Below are 11,907 nucleotides of genomic sequence, written 5' to 3' on the forward strand. Positions count from 1 at the left end.
ATTTACAAGGGTGTTTTTATAAAGTAACATCAAAAAGGCTGGCTATTCCATGTGTAGACTGAAAATTGCCCACATTTTCTTTAATATTAGGCAATAATGCTAAGTGTGAGCAGTTCCATTACAATTCTAAATATTTTCAGTCGTGTATTGGATAGTTTACAATGGGTCTGTTCACACAACACACTAAGCCACACTCAGTGGTTGAGTGTAGTTTGTTTTCAGTTGTGTGTTGTTTGTTAAACCATGGGTTAAGGTGTTGTCTAAACACAGTATGTTTCCCACAGGGTGGGTTATCATGTTGTCTGAATGCAGCCAGGCTGGCTTGTTAACTATGCCGTGTGGCTTCTTCACCACCCTGAACAACCCAGAAACAAACCATGGTTTCTCAAGGTGGCTAAATAAGCCACACGGTATAGTTAAAAGGCTACCATTGCTGCTTACTGACAACACACTAACCCACAGTTCAAAAAACAACCCATGGTTCAAAGCAACCCATGCTCAACCACTAAGTGTGACTTAGTGTGTTGTGTGAACAGTCCCATGGTCTATTGTTCATTGTGTTCATACCATCAGTAACCTCAAGCCATGGTCAGAAAAAAATCTGAATAAGTAAACCATATTGAATTCAATAGAGCTTACTCCCAGGTAAGTAGATATAGGACTGCAGCCCCAAAAGCAGATTAGTATCTTTAGGCTTACATTACTAGTATTGACAAAATTTGGGGAGGAAGTTTTTTTCTTCCTAGCTTATAGATAAGGTAGCCAAGAGTAGTATCCTTGCTCCTTGCCTGAACTCCACTTGTCAATATGAATTTGAGCCCTGTCATAAAAAAAGAATGTTCAACACTCATTTTCAACTTGTGTCCAATTTTATGAAGTTGATAGTCATCCACTTGACCAAACATGTAGCATTTTTTTCCAGCTCTTTGAAATGTGAGCTGAGTCCAAAAAAACGCATAATTAATTCTGTGCATCCAAGATGGCTTCGGGCTTGAATGTCTCATGATAGCTAGCCCATGTGACATAGCAAAACAATTTTGAATGGAGGGAATTATGAAAAGTAGCATGAGGTGGTACAGTCAAGGGTGGGGAGTTGGCCTTTGGACTCATCTAAGCAATTGTTTGGATCCTGGTCAATTTGGATCCGGGATATTAATACAGATTCAAAATCTCTCAAACTCTATAAGAGAACATCTGAAAGGACTGCCTGGAATATAATTGTTCATGAAGACATTAGCTTTGCCAGGCTATTCTTTTCTGGGAAGAATTGTGCAAACTTATTTCTGGTATTTACTATTTTCCTGAAAAATGAAACTTTACTATCTTTCTTACTCTCTCCAGTAATTAACACAGAAGGCTTACAAAAACAATACACAGAATAGAATACCATAAAAATAACACCTGTTAAACTTTGAAGCTGTGTGTACTGTTTGGTCCTGTTTTCCTACCAATCATATTTTTTATGGAAGACACTGATCATATATAGCTGCAGACGGACTGGATGCTGAACTAATATGGCACTGGAACAAACCATGAGAAGATAACTCCAGATCAATATTGATCTCTTCTTATATTTCCCAGATGGAAGCAAAAATAACGATTTATAATGCAATCCTATATACGTCTGCTCAGAACTAAGTCCCACTGAACTCAATGGGGCATAAGTCTGCATAGGTTTGCAGCCTTAATATTCTCCTACCTGGAATCAGTCTTAACTTCAGCCACCCAAGAGATTCTGTTTAAATATCAGTCTACAAAGCTGCCCTTGAAGATTTGAAATAGGGATGTGTACCCACCCCCCGATCCGTCTCGGAGCCCCCGAAGCAGCCCTGGTTCGGCTCGGGGCTGCTTCAGGGGTTGCCCAACCTGCGTTGGGCCCTCTAGGCTGCACCAGCTGGCACCCAGAAAAGGCTTCCCAAGTCTCCTTACCTGCTGCCTACGCCGTCTGCCTTCTTGCTTCTGGTGGCTTCCAGTGCTGCCGACACAAATGACAGGAAGTAGGCCACCTTCCTGCACCAGAAGCTGCAAGAAGGTGGTGGTGAAGGCAGACAGCAGTGGATGGCAGCAGGTAAGGGACCGGCTGAGGGCCAGCTCCAAAGCGCAGAGGCAGCCCGAAACTTGGGCTGCCTTGTACTTCACCAGAACCACCTTGGAACCGAGCTGAGCAGGGCCGAATCAGCCCGCTTCGGCTCAGGTTCGGGGCCTTTGTCCGAGGCAGAGCACAGCCCTAATTTGAAACTGCAACTGGTTCAGAATGTGTAGCAAGAATGCTTGTAGTAACCAGGTGCTCAGATGATATCACTCCTATTTACATTGGCTGCCTGTCAACTTCTGGACGAAATTCAAGGTGCTGGCTTTGGGCTTTAAAGCCCGAAATGGTTTGGACCTACATTATTTGAAGGACCGCCTACAGCTGTATGAGCCTGTCCAAGCATTACAATTTAATCCAAGGAGCCCTACTCTCTGGTTTACCCACAAGAGTCATTAGGTGGTGGGTACTAGGGAGAGGGATTTCTCAGTGCTGGCCCCACAGCTTGAAACTCCATCCCCAGGGAGATATGTATAGCCTCATTATTGTTGGCCTTAAAAAAACAGATTAAATGTCTTTTAAATAAACAAATAATGTAATGTTACGTTACCCAAGTGGTATCTAACCAATATGATATGGCATCTGTATGGGATTCTCCACCAGGTAAAATCTATTTTGGCGTCATAACATAGGAAACCCAAATTCGCAGGCTGGACACCGACTGGGCTGCACCTGCACATTATTTCTGCTGCAGGAGTATGGTGTTTCACACCATTTAAAAGAGAAGGGATCAAGGATTTTAGACTTTTTTGTGTGTGTCTACTAATATTATTAATAATAAACACTGATATTGAAAGCTTTTCACGATGTGATGAGCTACTATCTTGGCTTACCTGAAACTTTCTTAAGACCAATTATAGTTGCCTCACCACATAACTATTCATAAAAAATGGTCGTGTGAACAAGTCCTTAGGGTTCCATACACTAGCTCTGGTTTGTGTATATATATATTTCATGTAGGAAACACTTGCTCACTGCAGAGTGAGTTACCTTCCATGGGGAGTTTGTGAACATCATCCTCTTTACTTGAAGTTAAAAGTGAGTAATATTGCTCAATTTCAGTACAAGATAATTGTTTAGTTCAAGAGATAAAAAGAAAAAGAAAAGAAAAAATAATATGGATGGGGGGGGAACCTTGCTTATTTGGAATGTATGCTGCAAATTGCATATATAAAAAAGAGAATGTACCCAGCCAAAACCAATTTTACAATTCTGTATGGGTACACTTATTAAAAAATAATATAGGCAAGCCATGATTAAGAATTCCAAGATTAAGAAATTTTGAACATTTTAAGGAGATAACTGCAGTGCACTAGGGCTAACATTATGCCATTTATACATTAAAAAACACTTTAAAATCCCAGTTGGTGCTAGATATACCCTAATGAACCACAGCTTCACGTTTTTAGCACTTACATAGATGGTTACCTTTGCAGTACATACACTCCATCCCACTGAATCAATCCCTCGAAGCAGATGAAACTGCAACATGGAGATAGTCCACACAACTTGAGATCACTTTGAATTCAATTTATTTAAATCAGGTAAGGCTAATAAAAAGACAACTATTCAGATACAAAAATACACAAAACTAAAGTGTGCTGTACTAAAATACAAAACTTGCACAAGTGTTTAGGAAGAGGCAAACACAAATACACTTCAACTGCGCCATTCTTTCTATTTTGAAGTGCTCAAAGATGTCTCTGGGCATGATCTAGTGGAAGTTATACACCAGCAGTACAATCCTAAACATGTCTACTCAGAAACAAATCCCATTATGTTCAATAGGACTTACTCTGAGGTAGGAGTGTAGCTTAAATCCTATTAATATCAATGAGAAAAAGGTAAGTATATACTTAGGTGTCCTTCTAAAATCAATAAAGTTTACATGTGTTCAATATTGGCTGGATTGTGACCTCTGTTTTTCAGTAAAACGAGTGATCCTTACAATCATGTTTGGTTTTACAATGTTTTCATACCAACTGTATTAAAATTTTACAAGTTTTAAAATTAAATTAATAAACTGTTCCACCGCCAAGATGTGGCCAGCATCTTCAGAGCATTCCAGGAAAGAAACTTCTTTTCTGTATAGGATGCAGTGCTATTTTCAACATGGGAACATGATCCTAACCATTATACCCAGCTCAGACGGCTTTCACACGGTACAAGGGAGGTTTCAGAGAAATTTGCCACATTTATTCACAGAAAAGAGCCAAGCCTTATTCCCCCTTTGCAATAAATTTGCCACCTCTTTTCAAACTGCCCAAACAGGTGGAATAAATGTTAGCTTTTCTCCTGAATTTTAGCAGGCATTTTCTAAGCAGGCAGGCAAGGTCTTCCACAAATATACATGTATTTTGTATAAAATACTTATGCATGTACTGTATGAAAGAACAGCACTAGTTCATGCATTACCTTTCTCTCAAATACTCTCTGTACACAGCCTATTAGTGTGCTTCCATCTGTGTATCTCCAAAGACAACAGAAATCCATTTATCTTCAGTTATAACAAGAACTTCAATTTGAAGCAAAGACATTACACAGTTCAGCTATTTTTAATCACATCTGTAAGAGGTAATAATAGCCTCACAGCCAGGCTGGAAAAGTCCAGTTGTCTCCTAAACACTTGGTATCGGCACCCAGGAAATTGAAATATTTTTCTAGCTCCACCAACAGAACTGTTTTGTGCAAGATCCATTTAATTACCATGGGATGTCCAGCAGAATGGGGAAGCACAGTCTTCCACACCACCTAAATACAATCGTATTTACTTAAGAAGTCAATACTGCTATAGGGTTGAACATGAATAGTTATAAACTCACACAGAATTTCTCTAACAAGTCATGCAAGGGCTGAACTACAATATACTTGAGAATTCCAAAGGAGGGCTGGCAGGACAATCTTGTTTCACCAAAACCAACCACTAAAAGGAGAAGTAACTCAAAAGTGCAATACAGGAAATGCTCTTAAGGTGATGGGTGAGAATATGGTGCCTGCTTTATACTGGGGAATTGTTAACGCTATGATGAATCCACTGCAATCTGCAACCCTGTTCAATACGACTTATCTGTTCTGAAATGAAGACTGAACATTATTTACATTTCCAGGACTTTGTGGGTTCATGGCCATGTTACATGCTGGATCTTCTTTTTTGATTCAGTAGGCCTTAGACCATTCTGAGGGGGAAATAAAGAAATAAACGTTAAATTTCCTGTATTAAATCTTTCTTTTTTTAAAAAAAAAAGGCACAATATTCAAATCATGGTTTCTGTTGCCATCTTGTGGCTAATTTTTTTTTTTAATGATATTAACTAGAGGAAGAATCAAATGATCAGACATTTCCATTCCTAATCTGAACATGAGAATGTTTTAGATTCCTACAGAGCAATATATTTGAAATGGTATATTGAGTGGTATATTGGAAATATTGGCTTGGATCCTAATATCCTAAGACAAGTTAACTCAAGGAAGTTCATGACCGGAAAGATTGCCGTCACCTCCAATTGCAACCCCACCCTTCCTCAAAAGCCTTGGAGTCAGGCATTCCTCCAGAACAATATAGGATGGGGTGCAAGGGGCTGCTGGCAGTGGTGGTGATGGTGATGGGGGAAACTACCCCAAACCACATGAAAATCCACCCAATCCACCCTCCAGAGAATTTATTCAGGAAGCTGAGGTGGCTTCACGGGAGAGTAGGGGATGGGAAACTTCCCTTCTGTGAACCTCCTTAAGGCAACTTACCTTATAAAAGGGGTGCAGGGGTGGGGAGATAGAATATGGATAACTGCAAGTAATCTGCATCCCTGTTTTACATGACTATTACCAGAGCTGTCCACTGCTTATTTGTGTACTTTGTTAAAGAAAACAGACTATCAAGCCATAGAATATACTCACTGATTCATCCAATTCTTCTTTTGGAGCAGCTCTCTTTAATTTCACAACAGTAGTTCCTGTTGTAGGCACCAACGGTGGTGACTTCTGACTAGACGTCATATTGCTATTGATTATAATATTGTTCTGCTTTGCCTCAATAATCCTAGATTCCACTTTAATGTCCGGTGAAAATGTGGAGGAAGACATGCACGTTGAAGAATTTGAAGGAACAGACAGTCTCCTACAAGTAGTACTTGTGCTTCCAGCTGTAAGAAGTTTTAGACCATCAACAGCTCCATTCTCTGTCTTCCTTATTTTTATACTTGTACTTGTTGAGCTACCATCAAATACAATGAGTGGCCGTTTCCTTAGACTTTCAACAGCAGCAATGCTGAACAAAGAAATGGTAACATAACATGCTTAGTAACACATAAATGCAAATGAAATCACACAGTCATTGTAGATCTTCACCATCCTAAACGCACTACTTGGAAACAAGCCCAATTGCTTTCAATAGAACTTTTCTCCAGGTTTGTGCACTTAGGTCAGCACTTTAGACCACGGGTGGGGAACTATTTTTGGCCCAAGGGCCTTATTGCATTCTTGGAAGTGTCTCATGGGCTACAGTCCAGAGGTGGGCTTACACACTGAAACTGACACAGAATTAGTCTAGTGCAAAATGGCAATGCACATTTTACCTACTATACTAAGAACTGTGAAAATATTAAACTAATATTAATATTAAATATTAAACTAATCATCCCCCCAAATATAGTTTAGAATGAAAAGTAGCAGAGAAACAAATATTTATTTCTACTACTTGAAAATCACAACAGTTTTAGGACTTGGATAGTGCAGGAGATGCTACTTCATTCAAAGTTTCTTTATATCCTACAGAACTCCTAAAGTATGCTAAATCAACAGAGGAAGCCTTCAATTCTCTCTTTCCCTGCCAGAACACAACAAAATTCAAATGTTACATATCTGAGTTCCATGCCATGGCTTGGAGATGTGCAACATCCAATCTTGTGCTAAGTTCCGAGAGCCCTCAAAATTGTATCCCTTCCTTCAGCATTGTGGTTGGTTCCATTTACTACATTTTAGGAAGTATCTTTACTTGCCTCAGAAATTTTGTGTAAGTGGCTTTTTCAGGGCAGAGATGCTTTCAGCTGATCTCAATCCAACCTAACAGTGACCAGAATCACTTCTTCAATTCTGTTTATTGGCAAGCAGGAAAGTGCTTGCATCAGCCTATCTAGCTTCTCCAGATGTTTTGGCCTGTAATTCCTACCAGTCCTGGCCAGCATAGCCAATGATAAGTGGTGAGGGGAGCTGTAGGCCAAAACATCTGGAGGAACTAAATTCATCAAAACCTCTGGCCAAAATATTCAGAAAACCTTCAGGAGAATCCAAGAACTATAAGCAAAACAGAATTACCTTTTGATGTCATGCTTCAACACTTGCTGACCTCTTTTCTTTTCCATTAGTTTCCCCCATCTAGTTTTTGGTAAGTCACGCTGAGGCAATGGTATGACATGCTGAACATAGAGATCAGTAAGACCATCCTTATTGATCTTCACCTCGTCTTCAACTGGGATATTCTTCTGTTGAAAAGCAGTGAAAAACATCATTATGACTACAGATGTTCTATATATAATGAATGCCCATAGCACAATAAAAAAGTTTCATCACTGAAAATATACTGTTAATCTTCATTAAACACTGAACGAATTTGAAGAGGCACCAAAAAATAATAATGCTGGCCTGCTTTTGTAATTCACAGCACTTACTCCATTTCCCCACAATTCACCCCTCTCACTCCAAAAGAGTTGTGGTGTTACCTTCAACATAAGGAGGCACTCCAACAGCCTTTTATTTTATTAATTTAAAATTATTTATTTATTTATTTAGATTATTTATATACCGCTCCCCATTGAAAAATTTCGGAGCGGTGTACAAGATAAAAATGAAAATAAAAACAGAATAAAACAGTTAAAACAAAATTTCAAAAGAAGCAAAAAACAACAACACAGAAATCCAAGGCTGCATGTTAAAGAAAGGCTTCTTGGAATAAAGATGTTTTCAGGAGGCGCCGAAAGGAGTACAAGGTTGGAGCCTGCCTGACCTCCAGAGGCAGGGAATTCCACAGGAGGGGTGCCACCACGCTGAAGGCTCTTCCCCTGGTGGATTCCAATCAGAGGATGGATCTAGGTGGAACCACCAGGAGCAGGCCCTCGGATGACCTCAGTGACCGGGCAGGTTGGTAAGGGAGAAGGCGCTCTCTCAGGTATCCTGGTCCCAAGTTGTTTAAGGCTTTGTACACAAGTACAAGAACCTTAAACCTGGCCCGGTAGTGAATAGGCAGCCAGTGCAGTTCCCTCAGCAGAGGAGTTACATGCTGGAAAGGGGCAGCTCCAGACAACAGCTGAGCTGCAGCATTCTGCACTAGCTCCAGCTTCCAGAGCAGCTTCAAGGGCAGCCCCACATAGAGCACGTTGCAGTAATCCAATCTTGAGGTTACCAATGCCTGTACCACCGTGGTCAAGCTATCCCTGTCCAGGAGAGGCCGTAGTTGGCGAACCAACCGAAGATGGTAAAAGGCACTCCGAGCCGTGGCGGCTACTTGAGCCTCCAACAACAGAAATGGGTCTAAGAGTACCCCCAAACTACGAACCTGTTCTTTCAGAGGCAGAGCAACCCCATGCAGAACAGGCAATGAGCCTGTCTCCCGGACTCGGGAACCACACACCCACAGGGCTTCCGTCTTGCCAGGATTCAGTCTCAGTTTAATGGCCCTCATCCAGCCCGTTACTGAGTCTAGGCACTGGTCCAGGACCTGCACAGCCTCACCTGATTCAGTTGTCACAGGGTGATAGAGCTGCGTGTCATCAGCGTATTGATGGCATTTAGCTCCAAATCCCCTAATGACCGCTCCCAACAGCTTCATATAGATGTTAAATAACATTGGGGACAAGATGGTGCCCTGCGGCACTCCATAGCTCAATTGCCAGGAGGCCGAGGACTGGTCACCCAATGCTACTCTCTGAAAACGACCCTGTAGGTAGGACCGGAACCACTGTAAAACAGTGCCTCCGATGCCCATCCAAAAATATTTTGGGGGTTGGTAAGTGCTGTCATGGAGAGAAAATGGGTGGACCCTGGGAACTGTTTGGAGGGATGATGCTTGATGGCACAAGCTGCTTATGCTAATAAGAAGTCCCACAGGCTGTCCATGCTAGCCATTTTCCCATTTCTGAACATCTCTCTCTCACTCTGTATCCACACAACACAATTGCCAACCCATTGCCTTTCTGTGATTTTTAAGGTTTTACTATGCTTTTATTTTATTATGGTTTTATTTTCTGAATCTTTTGTAAATTACTTTGGTTAGGGTGACCAAATGAAAAGGAAGACAAGGCTCCTGTATCTTTAACAGTTGCATAGAAAGGGGAATTTCAGCAGGTGTCATTTCTATGCATGCAGCACCTGGTGAAATTCCCTCTTCATCACAACAGTTAAAGCTGCAGGAGCTATAATAGAGTGATGAAATACAAAAGAGGGCAGGGCTCCTGAAACTTTAACTGTTGTGATGAAGAGGGAAGTTCACCAAGTACTACATGCATACAAATGACAGCTGCTGATATTCCCTTTTCTATGCAACTGTTAAAGATACAGGAGCCCCATCCTCCTTTTCATAGGGTCACCCTAACTTTGTTTAGCTTCAGGAAGGCAGTATAGAAATCCAATCAATCAATCAATGGGCCTGCACAATGAAAAGAAACCTAGATTCACCTGTTCACCAAATGTAACAGTGATTTCTTCATAGGGTAGGGAGGATGCCGCCTTCATAAATCCTGTCCTGTTCACAAATATGCTAGAGAGCAACAAATTTATCAACAACAGCAGAGGCTTCTTTACTCCATACTAGAAATATTAAGTATGAATGCAACAGACTGGTGGTTTTGCATACCAGCACATCTGCCAGGAAGCTAGGAGTGTGCCCTGTATTAGGCCCTTAAGAATTTTTGAGAGGCGACTAGAAGGGCCTCTGGAAAAGTCATGATTGCCAACCTTTCCCCATCTGGCCCTGGCTCCTGTGCCTTTAGCAGCAGCTGGCATTAACAGGTGAGAATGCTGTGGAAAAACTCCCCCTGCGGATCTTAACAGGCCCAGTTGGTGTTAAAGGCAGAGGAGCAGGCCAAGACGGATTTCCTCAGCTCATTTGGCAACCCGAGATGCGACGCGACGCACCGAGGGGAAAGAGGCGCTTCGGCCTCGGTGCCTCCAAGGGGGCGCAGAGCCGCGGAAGATTCGCCCGGGACCCGGGAGCTGTTCAAGGGTCCCTTTTGCCCCGCCCCTTTCGCCAGGGCGCCCCCCCCCCCTCCTCCCACGGCTCGCTACCTGCTCCAGAGTCAGCAGCAAGAACTCCTGCGAGAGCAGCTCCGGATGCAGCAGGAGGTCCGAGCCCATCTTCGCGCCGCTCTTGGCTCCCTCCCCAGCTAAGCGCTCCCGGCCCCCGAGCGCCGCCATCTTTCCGAGCGCGATCCTGATTGGCCGCTTGAGTATTCCTTCCCTCGCTTCTTTCCGGTGACCCACAATTCTTGCGACGGAGAGGGCGTGGGGGGGGAGTACAATACAGAGATAAGAAAAAGTAGAGGCTCGGATCTCTTTCTCTAGATGGGAAGTTTCCGATTTGAAGTTAGAAGACTTTAAAAAAAAAATCTTCCCCAGAGAGAAAGTGAGAGCAGCCAATAGAAACCAATGAATCTGTATTTTGTTGTACCAGCGTGCCCATCCCCAAACAAGAGAGAGATAGCAGCAAACAGGGAGTTCCTGTGCCTTCTAATTTCCCGTTAGAGAGAACTGTATTTTTCACCGCTGATATTTTTATGGGTAATTCTATATATGTTAAGGCAGAAAAAAAGGCCTATAACTCCCAGCATTCCCCAGCCAGCATGCTGGGAGTTGTAGGCCTTTTTTCTGTCTAAACATGCATAGGATTGCGCCCTAAAACATTTTTAAAAATAGCCATGCCAGTATACATTCTGATGGAAATACAGCTGTTACCGCCATATTTGTATGGGGTTGCTACAGTTGAAAGAGACTGACTTACGACAGCCCTGCAATGTAGTCTAGTTTTACCTTATTTCAAGACTGGGATCAGAGTAGCACACAACAACCTAACAGTGTTGTCCAATTCTGCTATCCCTACATTACAGTTGAGCTAAGAGTAGCTTTTGATAGTCCTGCAATGTAGTTCACGATTAATATTGCAGGTTTGAAATGGCACTAGTTTGAATTTCTAGCTAAAAATACTGCACTTGAAATACCCCTCAGGTTGCAGCAAAGGCCGTGGGCGTCATCAGATTAGTGTTTTACTGCACGCTCATTGCTGGGCACTCACGGATCCCTCTCACGATGTCGTCTGTGTCCTGTGCACCTCCCACCCCTTCTAGCCTTCTTCCACGACAAAAATAACCCACCACCACCACCCCTTAAGTCCAACTTATTTTTTGAGAAAGAACTTGCCATTGTCTCCTGCTGTGTTCAAGAAAAGCAGCGCAATCGAAACGGTTCACTGAATGGGTCACATGCACATTGTTTACTTCCTCTTTTAAAAGAAAAAGTAATGAGGGACAAATGTACAGGCGGAGAAGCGACGGTAAGGAAACGCAATTTCCCCCGTGTGATGATGCTCGTTAAATTATTCTGTTAGGGTGTAATCTGATGCATTTGCTAATTGGGAAATGCTGGGAGCTGTAGGACTTGTTCTGTCTGAATATGTATAGGATTGCACGCTTACCCTCTGTCAGGCAAATTCAGGGGCCAATTGCCTGCAGAAGCCTTCCACTCTGTTGACTTATGCACTGCACTTTAAATGTTAACATAGAATCATAGAATTGTAAAGTTAGAAGGGGCCTTTAAGGCCATCTAGTCCAACCCCC

At 42.3% G+C, this 11,907-nt stretch overlaps 1 protein-coding gene across 1 annotated transcript; it reads right to left on the bottom strand.

Annotated features, from left to right (window-relative positions):
* Positions 1-3,604: 3,604 nt before the first annotated feature.
* On the bottom strand, positions 3,605-10,525 carry C5H2orf49 (chromosome 5 C2orf49 homolog). The gene is made up of 4 exons (XM_063126220.1): positions 10,364-10,525; positions 7,400-7,566; positions 5,984-6,353; positions 3,605-5,265 (listed from the first exon to the last, which is right to left on the bottom strand). The coding sequence occupies exons 1-4, from the start codon at positions 10,490-10,492 to the stop codon at positions 5,209-5,211; spliced, it is 723 nt and encodes a 240-aa protein (XP_062982290.1). The 5' UTR covers positions 10,493-10,525; the 3' UTR covers positions 3,605-5,208.
* Between the last annotated feature and the right edge of the window lie 1,382 nt (positions 10,526-11,907).

Source organism: Elgaria multicarinata, chromosome 5 (genome assembly GCF_023053635.1).
Source record: "Elgaria multicarinata webbii isolate HBS135686 ecotype San Diego chromosome 5, rElgMul1.1.pri, whole genome shotgun sequence".
Lineage (NCBI taxonomy): Eukaryota > Metazoa > Chordata > Lepidosauria > Squamata > Anguidae > Elgaria > Elgaria multicarinata.